The following is a 19,881-nucleotide window of genomic DNA, read 5'->3' on the forward strand; positions in this document are numbered from 1 at the left end:
GACAAGGCTGGGTTCTTGAAGAAAGCTTATCTCTAAGAGTCTTAAGAATGTGGGCATAGCATATACAACCAAAGACTTTAATGTGCATATAATTTGGCTCTTTCCCAAACATCAAGAAATACGGTGTATGGCCATTTAGGTTCGTCAAAGGCATTTGATTAGTAAGAAAAGTTGTGGTATGAAATGCCTTAGTCCATAAATTAGTCCTAAAATTGGACTCGACCATCATAGTAAGGAAAGTTTCAATTATATGTTGATGTTTATGCTCAACAACACCATTTTGTCCTTCTACGCCAACACATCTCATGCAGGATGCCATTATCATGTAGGAATTGGTTCGAATGCACTAGATGTGTACTCACCACCACCATCACTCCTGAGGGTAAGAATTTTACGAGAAAAGAAAGTTTGAATAAAGATACTGAGTTGTGGCATCAAAGACTCAGTCATTGCAATTTCACCTTTCTTAGTGTCTTATTTAATAAGAATCTTGTTCCTTTAAAAAACAAGATTCCCAAAGTTCTCCCAAAGTTCCATTCATTTGTTCTTTCTGTTAAATTTGTAAGAACCATAAGCTCCCCCTTGGAATATCTAATAAAAAGTCTTCTTTTTCTTTTGAGTTGGTTTATTCTGATCTTTGGGGACCTTCCCCTGTTCTTTCCTTTTTTAAATCTCGATATTATGTCACATTTATAAATGATTTCACTAGATACACTTGGATCTTTTTTTCTTAAATCTAAAGATCAAGTACTCTCTATCTTTCAGCATTTTGAAAATTACATTTATAAATTAAAAGACATTAAAATTGGGCTAAAAGAAGATGACAAAAGTTGAGATCCACTGATGCCATAGAGATTTTCACATCTCCTTCCCTCAGCAAACATCTGATTCGTGTGAAGATCCTTTCACTTAAACAAAAGACAGGGTAAAGGAAATACAAGACTTAGATTGATCACAAAGTTGAGCAACAAAGATGAGATTACGATGAATGCCAGAAACAAGAAAGGTGTTAGGAAGATACATAATGTCAGAACTTGTAAGAACAACAATTATGCCTTCATGAGTGATGTGAAGATGTTTTTCATCACCAGTGACTATTCTACCTATGCCATGATAAGAAACTGCATTAAGAAGCTTACTTGAATCACCGGTCACATGGTGTGCAGCCCCGAAATCAAAATAGCATTCATTGGATTGCTGCCCATTGGATACCCCTATTATGTTACGTGTTGTCTGTTGACAGGATGAATTGGTTGAAGCTGCTCATGTATTGGCAAGAGGATTTTGGTTCATGCTTAAGCTGGAGAAGCAGGCACTCAGAGTGTCAAGATCTTGGATTCCAACTTCAGGTGAATAAGAGGCGGCCTGGAACCGAGGGGCAACATACCCAGGGACAACGTGAGAAGGTGCACGTGGTCCTGGGAGAAGGAAGAAGACCAACAGCTGCCAAGGCTCAGAAACGTGCAAGGATGGGAACGGTAGGTGAACGATAAGAAGGTATATATCTCCAGTAGCAATCAGAACTAGTATGACCATGCTTACCGCAGATCTGACACGTGATATTTGGCCTTGGACCAGATGGAGTGGAAAGGATACCTAATTCACATACATATTGTTTGTTTTTGCTTCTGCCTGATCCTTGTGTCCCAGGTGCAACATTTTCGGTGAAAAGAACTTCATGCTGAGGAGTTGTTGATTCCTTATTGGCACTGGTTGATACATAAAACATCACTTCATGTTCCTGTAGTGTTGATCAAAATTTGGGTGAGGACTCAGACCAGTGTACATTATAATGAACATGCCATACTCTGGTCATAATCCTCTAATGGTCTTCATACAAATATCCTCATCGAAGATTGGCATTCCGACAACAACCAGTTGATTCGTGATAGATTTGATTCGATTGAGGTATTCAATGGCATAAGAATCTCTACGTTTTAGCTGGGCAAATTCTCCCTTTAAATGATAGATTCTTTTAGTAGAAGTCTAGTCAAACCAATAATGCAGTGTCAACCACGGCTCGCATGTTGAAACCCTTGTAGATATCCGCAATAATACTTCCTTCGAGAGAGTAGTTGTAATTAAAGCAACCACAAATTGATCATTCTTCTTCCAACCTGTATATTCTGGATTCTGTGGCGTGCTGTAACACCTGAGATTTTTTTCGATAAATTTTATGAGAAATAAAGATGAAATTCATGTTTCAATTTTTGTTTGGATTTCAATTTGGATAAGTTTAATTGTAGCCAGATGTGGACCTCAATTATCGTAATTAGGACCCAGGAGTGGGGCGCCTATTTGATGTTGACCCACTCAGAATGAGAGTCGAAGATAGGAAGGACTCAAGCCAAGCCAAGTCAAAGACCAACACAAGGTGGGGCGTCACCACCTTCCTTTTTCCTCCTACTTAGCTTATTTAATTAACTAGGTTGTTTTCTTATATAATTAGAAATCCTAATTAGCTAAGATTCATAAATTGTTTTATTGATTAATTAAGAGTCCTAATTATCTAGGTTGCATAGAATGTTCCTTAATTAATTAAGAGTCCTAATTGGCTAGGTTTCCTTATTTAATTAGGAGTCCTCATGAGGAGAGTTATTTAGAGTAAAGGTGTTTCTCTCCCCCCACACGTTTATCTCTCTCACACGCCCCTCACTCTTCTTCCTCCTTCACACCCCTCTTTGAAGAACCTCCATAGACGCCTAGGGGGTGTGGCTACTCTCCCTTGGTTGTGCAGCTCGTGGGAAGAAGCAGATCAACAAAGACGAATTTCGGGAAAAAGTGTTTGCATGATCTAACGATTTGAGGTAGGTTAACTTTAACCGTATATGTGTGTATGGTGCTAGGATACATAAGCATGTTGTGGGATGATCCCCGAATGCGTATCAGAATGTATGTCAACTTAGATTCACGTAGTAATTGATATTGCTTTATGCACGGAGAATTTAAAACCAAGATTTCTTTCGTAAAAAGAATTGTTATTCGTAGTATAGAGAAAACTTGTTCGCTTTTGAAAAATGGATGATTTTGGGTGTTAAATTCATGTTATGTGTTGAATTTTTGTATTTACAACATGTTAAATATTTATATGAATGGATTTGATGTGTTCTTGATGGATTAAAAAACGTTAAATGGTTCTCTTAAAGCTCTTTATGAAATCTTGAAGCTTCTTAGTAGATTCTTGAAAAGTTATATTCTGTTATGTGGTATTTTGATCCGATCAGTTAGAAAGATAAATATATTTCTCCTAAACCGTACACCCATAAATCTTGGAATTTGGTGGGAATACTACATACACGTAGTAGTAGTCCCAGATCAAATTTTAGCCTCAGAAGGGTTGTGGATTGAGATATATGACATCCGCAAATCAGTATAGAAATTTTGTCCTGGTTGTGGGTATGCGGAGACCAATGTTGTAAAAAGCATTAAGGCGTAGCAAAGCACTCTATCAAAAAGTGAGGCGAGGGATAAAGCGTAAGCCTAAAAAAAAATTGAAAACTTAAAAGAAAACTTTGAAAAAATATCTAAAAATACAAATAAATAAAAGAAATATTTTATTGATAAAGCAACTAATAAAAAATAAAAAATCTCAAATAAATACCAAAAAACATGAGATCAAATGCAACAACTTTATTGGAATTCAGATTCATACTCAATAAGAATCAACATATATTACTCAAGAATTCCTATTAAACATCCACTAGGAATTCCATGTTGAAACAAATTATACAACTGAGAAACTGATTATATAACCGAGAAACTGATTATATAATTGAAAAACTAATTATATAACTTAAAAAGAAATTATATAGATGTGAAAAAAACCACACAGCATAACTGGGTTGATAGCAAAATATAACATCCTAGTGTGTATGTATATCGGTTTTCCACACAAATACACACAGATTAATATAATTAATTAAATATATAACATATATATAATTGAGAAACTGATTATATAACTGAGAAACCGATTATATAACTTAAAAACAGATTATATAAGATGTGAAAAAACTACACGGCATAACAGGATTGACAGCAAAATATAATGTCCTAATGTGTATGTATATTTGTTTTTCACACAAATACACACAGATTTATACAATTAATTAAATATATAACATATATATAACAGAGAAACTGATTATATAACTAACTAGACACAGATTATACATGAATTATATAATATATATGTAATATACACCTGTCCAAACATAGAATATATATGCATATAACTGAAAAACAGATACTGAAAAATAGAAACTGAAAAAGGAAGGAAAAAAAGAAGAAAAACAAAGAGAGTGGCGGGTGAGAGCTCAGAGGAGGAGAAAAAATAACAGGAAAAAAAAAGAAAAGGAAAGGTGAAAGAAAAAGAGGAGAAAAAAAATTGTGCACCTCGGGTTGACGGGGTCCTTCTCGCAATGAGAGAGGGAGAGTGATACATCTCTTCTTCTTCCTTTCAGCACAGAGAGAGCGAAAGAGAGAGACAAGAAAGATGAGAGAGCAGGGAGACAGAAAGAAAGAGAAAGAGAAAGAGAGGAAGGCCCTCGACCCTAATTAGGGTTGGGGCCCGCTCTATTTGTACCCAATTTTAGGTCAAATGGGGTCAAAGCCCATATTTGACCCTATAATTAAAGGGGTGCACCTCGCCATGAGAGGTACGCCTCAAAGCGTATGAGGCATACGCCTAAGGGATTTTGGGCTTTCTATTTGCACCTCAAGGCACAAGGGGCCTCGCCTTGAAGCGAGATGTGTTTTTTGCGCCTTGAAGCGCGTTTTTTAACGACACTGGCGAAAACAAAATATTTTGTAAAAATCATATCTCACATAATACTAAGGATTTGTGGATAAAATTTTAAGATGTGTTAGTCTATATATGGAAGAACACATGGTTAAAATTTTAGAGGTCGACTAATCACGGTTTGGAAACGAAAATTCACGAAAGTTGGTCGAAAATTTGTAATTTCTGAGATAAGTGTTGTCGAGTAACAAAAATAGTATGTTCCGATATTTTTATCTCTTCTAGAATCGAATTAAATTCTGGAATTTTGTGAGCTTCAATCTGACATATCAAGCCATCCACAGTAAAAATCCCAACATCTAATTCTTCCTAGACAATTTATAATGATTTTTTCTTGAAAAGACAGAAATTGGACAAGTTTGTTTTGTGATAAAAAACAGTTTGTGTTGCAGAAATTTTATTTCTTGTTCTGTAATGAGTTAAGCTCGAAGATTTTGAGAGTATGCATATAACATATGTAAGTACCTTTAGTTAAATTTTAGAGCCTAAATTGTTTTGTACAATTTGTGACAAAATTTTTAACGCTAGGTAAATTTCTGCATTATTAGTCCCGAGTTGGTGAATTATTTTTGTTTGAATGCATGTGATGGTTCCAAAGGAGAACCAAATAGATATGTGACATATTGTTGAGCAGTACGTGGACCTATTGAGGCAGTGTGCTTGTGCAATCTTTTGTGAAAATCTTTTGAATGTAAAGTTCTAATTTTTGTCGTGATGTTATGATGTACAGAATAATGATATAATATGTGACATGTGATTATAATGTGCAAGGTATGCCAATAAAAGTATATTCTATGGTATCATAGTGCACAAAGTCGTGAAAAACATATGTGTGCACATGAATGCTTATAAGTACATGATTGAACAAATGGTTTAAAAGAACCAAGGACAAAATAAATGGGTTATCCACATGAATGTGTTCATAAACTGTGTGATTGTCAGGAGTGGGCGGTATGATGCTCTTGCCATGAAAGGCAATGTGGAAAGATACCCTAGAGGGGCACTTGGGTTAATTGTCCATGGAGGGCCGAATGATAAATGGCACATGTATTAAATTGCATTGACCTATTTCCCTTAATAAAGATAACCCAATTACTGATTCTGGGTCTATCTTAGAAAGGGTAGATCGTATACACTCCGATAGGCCACGTTAAAATTCTTTGAGAGTGAGAAAGTCCATTCGGTCTCTAGTCCTCAAAAGTTAGGAGGTCGGACTACCAATATTGTCCTAAGAAGGTATGTACATATTTTGCAGAAGTTTGTTAGGATATATCTTGTTTGTACTGTCACAAGTGGGGTTTCTCTCAATCGTGAACCACCCGTAGTGGATCTGTTTCAGTAACTCACTCGGGTAATTAAAATACATGGCATACTAAACCACCGAGTGGTCTCCTCTGTTTCAACCACTTGTCATGCACGTACTCATAGGAATGGTAAGCACGAGAAACTATGCATTAGAATTAAGTAGGTTCACTTTCTAATAAACCTATGTTGAAAGCATGCACTTTGATTCAAATGTTGAATCATTGAAATGTTCTTGTTTTGTAATAAGTTGTATGAATTTGCTATAGTTGTTTATTTGAATGCATTATGATTTTCATGTTGCATTGTATATGTTTTGAAAAGATGTATGATTACATGTATACTTGGTTTTGTACACACATGCAATGTTATAGAATCGACGAGTCGGTCTCCTATATCATAAACATTTAGGTAAGGAGTGAACGAGTTAGAGCAGTGGCAGGATGCTTCAGGCTATGTCGAGAACCATGTATTTTAGTCCCGAGATTTGTTTTAGAAAGTAGTCTATGATTATTAAGAATTGTTATTTTTTACAATGTTGCGAGCATTAAAGTCCAACATTTACAAACCGTCAATTTGTTTGATGAATTGTTTAATTTGGTTCATGAACTGAAATGTCTCGTTTTCATCTGAATTTTGGAACTCTAATCGGACCCAATCCACAATTTGGACCTGGACACAAGTCCATTACGAGGAACGAATCTAAATCTATGTTGTGTTAAAGTACCTGTAACCCGCCGAAAATTCTACCCGAAACGAAAAATGAATACTTCTATCGTATTCTAAAGAGTTTCAAAAAAAATATTTTGAGATTTTAAGTATATTTTCGGGTTAAAATTTTGGGGTGTTACACATATTGCACTCCCTTTGCATCTTGAGTTACAACAAATTCATCAGGCATAGGAAGAGACCCATCAAGATGCCCCAACAAATCAAGACTACTGATGAAAGGTATAATATGTTTCTTACATGTAATAAAATTTGAAGAGTCCAGCTTGTTAGAGACAAGCTGATTCAGAAATGAGGAAGTGATATTGGGATTTGAAAAAGACACATTAATAAGGAATAACTCAATAAACTCAAGGAAAACTAGAGAGAAATCCCAAATAACTTACTGATCTAATGAAATGTAGTTCAACAAATTAATTAGGATAGGAATCAACTGTAGAGATGTGTCCGAAGTTTTTTTCGAGATAACAAATCGCCAGAAGTAATTAGGAATTGACGTCTTCAAAATCAAATGATTTGGCAACGTGTGCCTCGAGGGACACATTGTGACAAGTAAAAAAATGCTTGAGTTTAAAAACCCACTCTCGCACATTCTCACCCGCAAAGGAAGGTACTTCGAAATAAGGTTGTTTACCCATACCTTGCACGAAGTTGTGAGGCAGCTCCAGAGAATTGAGTCATTCGGTCCTTCTATACATTCACCGATGAATACAAAGCCCTAGGGCCCTGGTTGCCCTAGCATGCTGAGGGGGAGGGCACGACCAATGAGGTCTGCAATTGGCTGCTCTATGCACTCCAAGCACTTGCCTTGTTCCAAGCTAGATTGTCGTTGCCGAAAAAGTTTGGTTTGTGTTTGTTCGGCAATCACCCGATCTTGTTATGCATGATTGTGGATTTCTTATGTTTTATCATTGTTGGAGGGTGCAAGCTCCATTTGAATGTGTTCACTCTGATATCACTTTGTTAGAACCTCTAAAACTTCCGGAGGTGATGGTTCAAAAGAAAGCCCAGAAAGTAGGTCCAAATTTTCTACTGCGGATATTGCAATTTGAGCACGACAGACTCAAGAGGATTGAACTTGAGATTCTTAGATCATGGGACCTTGGGTACACATATCAGGGGTGCAGAACCCTATTGGACACGGTGGAGAAGAAGTCTGAGGTTTCTTGTGGTTACAGATTGAGCAAAATAGTGAAAACAAGGTTAAATGGCTCAATGAAGTAAGAGTGGTTTGAAGCCAGTAAGCATTTCGGGCGTAGTTTCGGTTCAAAACTGAAAGGCTCTAGTCCAAGAGTTCTAGGGGCACCTAAGAACGTGTGTGAGTCTGGGATATGATCTAAACACAGGGAAAGGCTTCTGACGGTCAAGAGTTATCAATTTAGGGAATGAGGGCGTTTTGGGCACCCGACATGATGCGATTTCGGGTTTCGGGTTCTAGAAAGCTAACAAAAGTCAATCTAAGGCTAAGGAAGGGTAATAGAGGTACTTGAGAGGTCTCTAGCAAGCTGAGATGGAGTTTCCCACATTCTGGAACTTGGACACATGACTTGTAATGCAAAGAGGCTACTTGGCTCGCCGATAAGATAAAACGCACGGTCCAGAAGTTGAGGGAGCTCAAGTTCTAGTGAAGGGGCTAGACATCTGACGCTTGTGTGACTGAGATGCTACAAGGTCGAAGGAGGACCAGAGGTCGTGAGAGAGGAGAGAAAGTAGAGAGAGAAACAAGAAACAAGAGAGGGAAATGGACGTTAGAAAGATAGAGAGATGCTGAGAACTTCAATTCAATTATTCAATGTTCAAAATAACTCTCCAAGACCTCTTTAAATAGAAAAAGTTGGGGTTGAGTCCTAATTACCTAAAACTACAACTTATTAGAAAAGTCAATAACCCAACTAAGCTAGGATTCCTACTTATCTAAGGACTCTACATTAATTACCCAAATTAATTAAAGACTCTTAATTAAAAGCAAATAACTAGACTTAACTAACTTCTAGAAGGAGGGCACGTCCCCTAGGACTCTTCTGGATTCACGCAACCCTCGTATGGAGCCCCTCTGTTAATTGGCCTACCTCCTGGTGATACCATGTGTATGGATCTCTGCTTTAAGACTGGGACTCTGAACAATTGGAATTAATTAAAGAAGGCTTATCAGTTGTCATGTCATCACCCTGAGACCCACACAGTGTTGGTCAACCCTCATGGGGCTCTAGAGGTGGTGTCTGGATCCTGGGTACTGAATCGGAATCATCTTCAGAATTTTGGACCGTAACAATTTCACTATTATTTTTTAGCTTAAAACATGAGTATTCACTTTTATTATTTAAGAATTCACTTTTAGGCTTATCGTGTGATACCCGCTTTTGGGATTTCAATACTCACTTTTAGGTTTAAGACTTAAATATTAACTTTTGGGGTTAAGGTTTAAGAACCACTTTCGAGTTTGAGATTTGAGTTGCTTTTTGAAGCACTTGTAGATAAGCATCACCTTCAGAATTTGGCAAGTTACTGTTAAAATTGTATTCAAATACCCTCAAGGGTATTTCTGTAATTTCTATTTTCTTTTTTAGGTTTTTAGACTTTTAATAAAAGGCATTTCCAACAGTCATATTAGGACTGTTGGGTCGTTGGACTGCCACCCAACAGTCATAATAATGACAGTTGGAAGGCAGTCCAGACTGCCTTCCATTAGCTTGAGTGAGGCTCCCTTGCTAATTGTAATGCTCTTAGAAGCATTAGTGGGCTTCTATATTAGTGATTTATCTTTGATAGGCCTGCATACCTTCGGTGAGTTTATTGAAGCCTTTTGTTGCCATTGTGTTTGTTTCACTATTGTTCCATTTCACCTTGTCCCATTATATAGTATCAGAGCTTGGCTCTTGAAAGAAGGAGAATTTCGTGAAGTGTTCTTCGATCCTTGGTTATTCCCTATCTCCTCTATTCAAAACTCAAAGTATTCATTATGGGAGAAAGAGAGTTTGCCACCGTCATCACCTACAAACTCGATGAAAACAACTACTTGATGTGGGTGACGGCTATGGAGAATCGCATCAAAGGTAAAAAATTGTGGAGTTTTGGTAGTGGTTCTACTAGTGAACTACAACTCAAATTGACCCAGAGAGAAGAGATCAAGTCAAAGCTTTGTCTGAAGAAGAAAAAGAAAAAGCCTTGGAAGAATACCAAAGTAAATTGAAAGATTGGGAGACAAGTAATGCACAAATACTCTCATGGTTTATGAATACCATGGAGTTTAAGATCGCCACCAATATCATCAAATTCAAGAAGGAAAGAAATACCTTTATCCAAAAGGATATGGCTAGACTTTATTATCTCCAAGACAAGGTATGTAATTCAAAACAAGGAGATAAAAGTGTAAGATTTTTATGATATTTTATCTCCTATTTGGGATGAATTAGCCATATTGTAACCAAAATGAGAAGGTTCGGCTATTGATTTGAGAAGGTCCCAAATCGAAAGAGAAAATCTTTTTTCTTTTCTTTATGGCCTTAGACCGGAATTTGAGCAAGTAAGATCTTTCTTCCTTCATAGGACTAGTACTCCTTTTATAAGTGAGGCCCTTGATCAAATTTGTCAAGAAGAGACAAGACTTGGAATGCACAAGTCTAATGATGAGGTCCTTGCCACGGCAATACCCGAAAATTTTGTAAAAACATATAAATCACCTCACTTTGAGAAGAAGTTTAATGAAGGACATAATGGAGGAGGATACAAAGGTAAAATTATTTGTCATTGTAAGGAACCCGGACATATAAGACCAGAATGTCCTAAATTTAAAAAGGTGGCCGCTTTAAGTGAAGAACCTCAAGAATCAAGAAAAAGGAGCAACTTCACTGAATTAAATCTTGCTCAAATAACAGAAGCTGTCTCACAACTTCTCAAGGCCACACCTTCTACATCCGGGGCTGCCATATCTTCCTCGTCTCCTCCAGGTAAGACCTCTTGGATTCTAGACTCTGGTGCTTCTTTCCACATGACTCACAATGAGTCTCTATTATCCGATTGCACTAAATCATATTTCTCATGTGTATCAACTGCCAATGGTACCTCTTTAAAAGTCAAAATCTTAGGAAACCTTGAAGATATTTCAAAAAAATTCTTTGTTCTAAAAGTGAGAGTCATTCCTAAACTGAATTTAAATCTTTTTTCGGTCTCTCAAATTGATGACTATGGTTGTAAAGTATTCTTCTCATCTAAGGCTTGTTGGGTGCAGGATCTCCAATCAGGGAAGTTGATTGGGTAAGTCCATAGACGAGGAGACCTTTACTACATGGATTTTCTGTGTTTACCAAAACACTCATTTTGTAATCATGTCAAAGACATTAATATAGATCTTTGGCATAAACGATTAGGACATCCAAGTATATCCAAATTATCTCTTTATCCAGTTTTTAAAAAAAAATTGTAAAAATAAAAATTTTGTATGTGAAGATTGTATACTTGAAAAAATGCAAATGATACCTTTTGGATCTAGAACCTCTATGACACATGAAAATTTTGAATTAGTACATTCGGATGTGTGGGTCCTGCTCTTGTAATGTCAAAAGGTGGTTATTTGTATTATGTTACATTTATAGACGATTTTAGTAAACATACTTGAATTTACTTTCTAAAACTCAAATCTGAAGTTTTTTCATGTTTTAAAAGCTTTCACAATCTAGTTAAAAATCAATTTAAAACAAACATTAAAGTCTTCCGCTCTGACTCTGGGAGAGAGTTTCTTTCAAATGAATTTCAACTATATCTAAAAAATCATGGAATTGTGCATCAAAAGTCATGCCCTAGGACACCTCAACAAAAATGAGATTTCTGAAAGAAAGCATCGTCACATCATTGAAACTACTAGAACTCTACTTATTTCAAAAGAAATTCCAAAGCAATTTTGGGTTGAAGCTACCCTAACCAGAGTCTATTTGATAAATATAATGCCTTCTCAAACTTTGAAAAACAAGTCTCCTATTGAAAAACTCTTTAAAATTTCTCTTGATTTAAAAAGGCTTAAGGGTATTTGGTTGTAAATGCTTCGTGCTTCTTGAAAAATATAGCAAACTCTCTCCTAAAACCATAAAATGTGTCTTTCTTGGTTATGCTGATAATAAAAAAGGATATCGATGTTATGATAAAACAAATGATAAACTCTAGGTTTTGAAAATGTTACCTTTCTAGAAAATGACAATGGATTTGATTTTGAAGTTCCTAAAGAAGAATCCGAGTATGCTTTCTTATTTGATTTGTTACCCAATAAAGGTATTAGTAATCATATTGAAACTTTTGAGTCTATTAATTACTCAAGTAGCGAACCATCTCAAGATCTTCTTCAATACTCTAGACGAAATACTGGGGAGCATCTATGTGCCCTTGACAAATATAATCAACTAACAAATACTGAAGAAAATAATGTTAGAAGGTCAAAACGAACACATAGGCCTCCAAGTAGGTTTGTCTCATACGAATCCTTCTTACCAAACTACAGGGCGTGTCTTCTAGCCATTCATTCCTATCATGAATCATCCAACTATAACGAAGCCAAAAATATAAACGAATGGGTTGAAGCCATGAACCTTGAATTAGATGCATTACACAAGGCTCACACTTGGGTAATTCAATCTTTTCTTATCGGAAAGAAGACAATAGGGTGTAGATGGGTGTTTAAAATTAAAACAAAAAGTGACGGGACTCTTGAGAGATATAAGGCAAGACTTGTTGCAAAAGGATATTCTCAAGAATATGTTATAGATTACGAGGAGACCTTTGCCCCAGTAGCTCGTATGACTATAGTTAAAACTCTAGTTGTTGTAGCATCCATTCGAAATTGACCGATATATCAGTTAGATATTAAAAATGCATTCTTGAATGAAAACTTAAATGAAGAAGTATACATAGATCCCCCCCGGTCTGTCTATTAAAAAAGGCATGGTTCTTCATCTTCAAAAAGCTCTATACGGGCTTAAACAAGCCCCCAAAGCATGGTATGATCGGTTCAGTGGTACGATATTAAAACTTGGATTTAAATCTTATTATACTGACACTGCTCTTTTTGTGAGATTTACAGGTACCTCATTGATCATTCTTCTTTTGTATGTTGATGATATGATCATCACAGGGAATGATCAAAAGGAAATTAAAGATATTAAAATTTTGCTTAAAAAATCCTTTGATATGATTGATCTTGGCTTTTTGAGATACTTTTTAAGAATTGAAATAGCCTACTCACCAAAAGGATACATTTTATCTCAAATCAAGTTTGCAGCTGATATTGTTGAGCGTTCAGGAACCACTGACACAAAACATGTTGATACTCCTGAAATAATAAATGCGAAAATGCAAGCTGAAGATGGAGTATTATTAGACGATCCAACCCCTTATCGACAACTTATTGGATCGTTGATGTACTTGTCCATTACAAGGCCAGATATTGCGCATGTCGTACATTCTGCAAGTCAATTTCCACATGCGCTCACAATTGTCCACATGAGTGCAGTATTAAGAATAATTCGATACATCAAGAAAACCATATCTAAAGGACTATTCTTATTATCTTTCTCGTCCTTAAGTCTTATTGCTTATACTGATTTTGACTGGAGAGGAGATCCCAATAACCGTCACTCCACTACTGGCTTTTGTGTTTTTAGGTGATTCTCTTATTTCTTGGGGATGCAAAAAATAACGGAAAGTGTCTTTATCCTCTACATAAGCGGAGTTGAGGGCAATGACTACCACAACCACTGAAGTTGTGTGGATGAGAGCACTACTTTCCGATATGGGTGTTGATGTCTCATAATCTTCGAAGCTATGCTGTGATAATAAAAGTGTCATTTATATAGCCACCAATCACACATTTCACGAGCGAACAAAACACATTGAGATGGATTGCCACTATGTTCGCGAAGAATATTTGAAGGGGACTATTACATTGCCATATGTCCAGTCTGAATTTCAAATTGCAAACTTCTTCACCAAAGCTCTTCCACTGCCCCAATTTTTGTATTTTCTTAGCAAACTTTCGGTGATTTCCCCATAAGTTTGAGGAGTGTTAAAATTGTATTCAAATACCCTCAAGGGTATTTCTGTCATTTCTATAATTTCTATTTTCTTTTTTAGGTTTTTAGACTTTTCATAAAAGGCATTTCCAACAGTCATAATAATGACCATTGGAAGGCGGTCCAACAAGCTGGACTGCCTTCCATTAGCTTGAGTGAGGCTCTATAAATAGAGCCTCACTCCCTTGCTAATTGTAATGATCTTAGAAGCATTAGTGGGCTTCTATATTAGTGATTTCTCTTTTATAGGCTTTCATGTCGCTTTTGCTATTTAGTATTTTATCTCTTTTGAGATTGTAATTGGTCCATTAGTGACCAACCTTTAGTGAGTTTATTGAAGCCCTTTATTGCCATTGTGTTTGTTTCACTATTGTTCCATTTCACCTTGTCCCATTCCAGTTACCTCCCATGTGTGGTGGATTTGGATTGTAAGTCATCCATTTTGATGGATAAGCAATAGAAAAGAGAGCTTTCCCATGTTTAGAATTAAGAACTAGTATGGTTATACTTTTTCAAGACTTTGCATTTACGCCCCTCTCCATGCAATGCTCACATGTTCTTGGGAAACACAAATGTCCATCCACTTTTTGTGAGAGGTTTAGTGTTATGCTCCTTGACCTTAAGATCCTTTACCAAGATCATAGAGCCATTTAACTCATTTCCTATGTAGGAACCTAAAAAAGTGAACTCTTATCATTGACATTAAGGGTATGTTTGGCTACTCTTCTCAAAAATGAAAAAGAATCACATGAGAATTGGAATATCATGAGATTCAAATCCTCATGTGATTTGTTTTCGCACATTTGTTTAGTGTGAGGAAATGACCCCATTTGAGAACTGATAGAGAAGGGGTGGCTCGTCGGTAATGATTTTTGGCAAGCTCCATCCTGCCTCAACTCAGCCCCCCCCCCCCCACACACACAAAAAAAAACATGGGAGGAAGGAGAATTGAGCTCTCAAGTCAGCAAGCTCCATCTTACCATTAAAGAAAAAAAACAGAGAGGGACTGGAGCTCGTTGGCAATGATTTCCCGCGAGCCCCATACTGCCTCAATTACCCAAGAAAACAGGGGAGGGAGAGTGGAGCTCGCCGATTGACGAGCTCCATCTCACCATCAATAAAGAAAAAAACAAAACAAAACAAAGCAGCGAGTGGGGTTGGAGGTGGTCGTCGGTAGTGGTTTCTGACAAGCTCCACCTCACCAACAAATTAGGAAAAAAGCGGCACCTCTGAGCCCTAGCAAAGAGATGGTGACGGGAATGGAGCTTGCTGGAGGAACATTTCCGACAAGCTCTACCTCACTTCAAAACACAAAAAAAAGTAAGGGTTTTCTGGCTGTTTTAGTGCCCCGCGCAAAAAACAGCATCATACCTCAAAGCACTTGGTTCTCAGTGATGTTTTTTCTTTCCAATGTTTTCCCAACAAGCTTCACCGACAATGATTCTTCATTCTGACAAGCTAGTTGCAAGTTGCTCTGGTGTCGCCCCTAGCACAGCCTATACAAAAGGGAAGAAGACCATTGGGGAACATTTTTATAGGGCCCATGTGAATCAGCACAAGGAGCCTCGTGAGATTCGAAGTCTCACGAGCTGGTGAGAAATTGAATCAAAAGTGATCTAGTTTCTCACCATCACATTTTGTCGTTGTTTGGTTACCATGAGAAACGAGGTCAAATGAGATTCAGACTCTCATTTGAATGAGAATCTGAATCTCATGAGACAACCAAACATACCCTAAAAGATTACTCTCTTTGTGTTGAAGTAGGGGAATGTGGATTCAAGGATAACTCTACCCGTCAAGTAAACTTCTTAGAGATAATGGTGACTCCTAAGCCCATGAAGCCATGATTTGCAAGCTTTGTATCTAGCATGGATAAGAGGCCCATTGTGCAGAATGGTTGGAGAGTACATTATGCCTAAAAGTTGGCTTGTCAGCACAAGTTTCTCCTTAGGATGCATGTTGTTTCCTACCATTGGTGATAAGCAGAGGCTTCTTTAGAGAGATGAAAGGCTGACAGTGTCCCATTGAGCGTGCCAAACTTGTAGTGTTTTTTTTTTCAATCTCTACAATACCCAAAAAAGGGAAGTAAAAAAGCATTGAATTATTATTCATGAACGCTTCCTTTACAACACCTTTGATTCTCTAAGGTCTATTGCATATAACACAAAGAGAAAAGGAAAAAACAAACGAAAACTTCAGAATGTGCTTCTATTTTAACATCCTCTCAATTTTTTTGTCTCTCTCCTCTTTGTGAAGTCTTTTGTGGTGGTATTTACAAGCACTTCCTTGAGAAGGTTACATTTGCTTATGAGTGGTAACCTCCTCTACTTCAATTATCATTCTTAACACAGCAACATCAAGGGTGTAAATTGTCATCTAGCCCCTGAAATCTTGTATGTTGGGCTCAGAGTTACCAGAAGCTTCTTAGATAGGTGGGAAGCATGCTTACCGAAAACTCGATTTGAAAGCACAATATTCCTCACTTCCTAGATTTTCCATTATTTTCCTATTCTTCCCATATGCTTCATTCATGTTTCCTACATGCTTCCTTCATGTCCTCTCACACTCCTTTTCAGGTTTTCTATGTGTTTCATCTCACACTTCTCACTCACTTTCCATGTCGTTTCTCTAAATATTTAACCATCATTTTTGGATTCTGACAAAAGAACTGATCTCTAATAGTGTGATCTCAAAAAAAAAAAACATGAGATCACTGTGTTGCTGGTATCGGTTCTGTTATCATGGCATATTCTTCTTCCTTTCCTACATCAACTGCACCTATTTTGTTTCCCAAAGTCAATGTCAAGTTATCCTCATCCAACTACATTGTTTGGAAGGGAATTATTTTGCCCTATATCAGGCACATGAAACTTGTAGGGCACATTGATGGTACCATGAAAGTACCTCTTGAATTCATTACTACAAAAGAATCTAATGGAGAGATCAAGAAACACAAGGTTGTTTTTCATAATCCATTGTATGATGAATGGTTATCAAAGGACCAAATTTTTTGAATTTTTTAAAACCTTTTGAAGGTGTATCACTGTATCCTATAATATGATAGGATATGGTCCGATACACCCATACCCAAGACCCTTCCAATTTGCCTCCCGATATGCTTTTTACAACATTGCACTTATTATAAAAAGCAATTGTTAATGCAAATGGTAATTAACATCAGTCCATTACATCATATGCATTTGCAGCTAAATGCCACCTACTTTTCTCAAAACTATCGTGAACAAGCTCCAATTTCCCAGGGTCATATGTCATAGTTTGATCATTAGAGTTGCACAATCTATAAAAGAATGCATCTCTAGATCAATCTGAGAGGAGGGAATTCTCCAGCTTACCAGTACAACATGAAAAATAGGAGAAGTAAACCTCTAACCTTTTACATTGCATATTTTACAAGCTCTATTATTCTTTCAGGCAATTCACATTTTTCCATTTTCTACTTCTTCAAACAAGAAATCATCTAAAGACAGAAACTACAATGGGCATATGCCATTGTTTTAACATTTTTTAAATGTTGACAACAGTAAATATAGATGATTCCAGACAATGGATCATAAACGCTAGAGACATGGTTAGTTTGAGATTAGGAACCAATCTTAGTCCATCTTTATTTCAGGTTTATAAGTTAGTCCAATGAACAATAATCACACACCTAACATAATTTAGAATACCGAATTGTCGTAGCTCAGAAATCTTTTTTCTGAAATATTTACAAACAAGAACTTTTTGAAAATTGGAAGCTAGATCCTCATGCATGTGTAGAGGAGGCATTTAGTAGTCAAGAGAAAAGCACAAAATATAACCACTTCGAAGACAGATCAGACAAAAAACTGGCAATAGCATCAATAGCATCTCACTCATTGCATATGAAACAGAAGCTGTGCACACATAATCTTCAGTTAACATACAGAACTTATCTAAATACCTGCAGCTGCATATAATTCATCCCTTGATTGTATGAACCTTGGTGAGCAATCTGCTGGTAAGATTCCCACACAAACCACAAAAGAAGCAGATAAATTGTTAGATACACCATAAGTGCTAAAATGGCCACAAAGAAGGACCAAACTAACGAACAGTAGCTGTAAAATTTTACCGAAGCACTAGAACCAGGCTGAAATCCAGCAGCATCCTTTTTGCTGGTGTCTCCACCTTTTGAACCTTTACTGTCACCCTGATATTATGTGGATTCAAAACGGCAATACAACAGAATGAACACATACATAATGCAACCGGTTAATGAACTTCTGAGATAGCAACAAGAAAAGGGGAAAAATCAACTTGACAAATGAAGCAAGCTCGTGGGTCGGATATCTGGTGAGAAGGCATTATCAATAACAAATATAAACAACATGCCATCAGATCAAACCACAATTCAAAAATAACCAAATAGCAAGAAAGCACAAATTTTACTAAACCAAGCAATCAAATAGACTATAAAAGGAAGATACATACCTCCATCTGTAGCATGTCGATGATGAGAGCAATCCCATCAAAGTGAACAAAAAAATGGAAAAAGAGTTAGTTCAACCTTGTAAACGATAAGAGAGAATTTAACTTGGCATGCAAGCCCACAAAACAAATTACCTCTCGATACATGTTCAAGTACACCTTAAGAGGATCAATGTAATCTTCAAAACCCAGAGTTCCCATGGCCCATAGCAAATCATCACCATTTATAGTCTTCCTCTTTTCCCTCTGGCATTTATCGCTCGCTCTACAGAAACCCCCAAAAAATAGACCAACAAATCAACAAGTCTACACCAGATCAAAGCAAAAAAGTAGCAATTCCCTGAGGATTTCCATGGAACCCATCGATTGGCACGAATCCGAGAACATATTCAACAAAAAGGGACAGAAGAAAGGTGCATACTCGCTTGTGATGAAGCTAATGAACTCCGAAACGCATTCCTGGACGGTTTCCTTCGCATCCTTGGCAATCTTTCCGTTTGCCGGAAGCGCCTTTTTCATGATCCGACTGATATTGGCAATTGGCAGGAACCGGTCCTGCTCGCGGACGTTCGACCGCGGGCTCTGCTCCCCAGAGTGCGGGCTCTCAGGGCTCCCGGGGCTGGCCGAGGCATCCGCCATGAAACACTAGAGAATTTAATCAAGCAACCTACCCAAAAACAACCAAAGGACACCAACACCATGAGAACGCAAGAGAGAGAGAGAGAGCAACATCTTCACCGTCACCACCATGCATCACCCAAAAAGGAACAAACCACCAAACCCTAAAATTCCCAAAACAACCCGAAGAAGAAGAAGAAGAAAGGAAACCAAGAACCATGGTCTAGAGAGTGATAGGAAAGAAAGAGAGAAGAAGAGGAGAAGAGAGGAAGAGAGAGAAGGGTAATGGGGGAAGAGAGTGGAGAGAGAGGTGGAGAGAGAAACTCACTCGAAGAATTCGAGGGAGTTTTTGAGGGGGTTCCGCTAATTGGCGGATGGCGATTCCCACCACCAGATCGGACGCTGGAGAGGAAGCAACACAGCAAACGCTCGGATGGAAGCCAGGCGTGGAGTTCTGCCTATCTTCACCGTCCATTCTCCTTTTTATATAAAACAAGCCCTTCCTAATAGGCCGCGTTCTTACACATCGCCGGATTCCGACCGCCGGAACCTAGATTCCAGCAACCGGATTAAGATTGTGGTCCGACACCATTTTGTCCTTTTCTCTGGCCCATGTTTTTTTATTGGGTCAGTTAATTTGCCTAGTCTCTTGGCTCACATTTCGGATCCACTGTGTGGGTTCCAAGCCTTTTCTAGAGGGCTTTGCCTTTTTTTGTGGGGTGGAATATTCTGGCGACCGGAATCTAACGTCGCCGGTTAAGTATAGTTTTTGTGTGATTATTGGGATTGTTGGCATGTAGTTGTGTGGGGAGTTTTAATCATTGGGACTTCTCAATTTGAAGGGGTTTGCTTTGCCTTTTTTTGTGTGTTTTAAGGGGCAATGATGAGGAGCATAGGACATTTTGT

The 19,881-nt window shown here is 37.5% G+C and overlaps 1 protein-coding gene across 2 annotated transcripts in view; it reads right to left on the reverse strand.

Annotated features, from left to right (window-relative positions):
- The window catches only part of LOC149839577 (nuclear transcription factor Y subunit B-10-like), a 38,741-nt gene extending 19,286 nt beyond the window's left edge, over positions 1 to 19,455 (reverse strand). The window contains exons 1-5 of one of the 2 annotated variants that reach the window (XM_090002637.1): positions 19,304 to 19,455; positions 18,779 to 19,024; positions 18,493 to 18,622; positions 18,002 to 18,366; positions 17,831 to 17,881 (exon numbers count right to left, since the gene is read on the reverse strand). In XM_090002637.1, coding sequence (XP_089858763.1) covers positions 18,340 to 18,366; positions 18,493 to 18,622; positions 18,779 to 18,996 — 375 coding nt within the window. In that variant the 5' untranslated portion in view covers positions 18,997 to 19,024; positions 19,304 to 19,455 and the 3' untranslated portion in view covers positions 17,831 to 17,881; positions 18,002 to 18,339. The other variant, XM_090002638.1, reaches the window with a different exon arrangement.
- Positions 19,456 to 19,881: the final 426 nt, after the last annotated feature.

This window comes from Nuphar pumila, chromosome 4, assembly GCF_984573655.1.
Source record: "Nuphar pumila chromosome 4, dmNupPumi1.hap1.1, whole genome shotgun sequence".
Classification (NCBI taxonomy): Eukaryota; Viridiplantae; Streptophyta; class Magnoliopsida; order Nymphaeales; family Nymphaeaceae; genus Nuphar; species Nuphar pumila.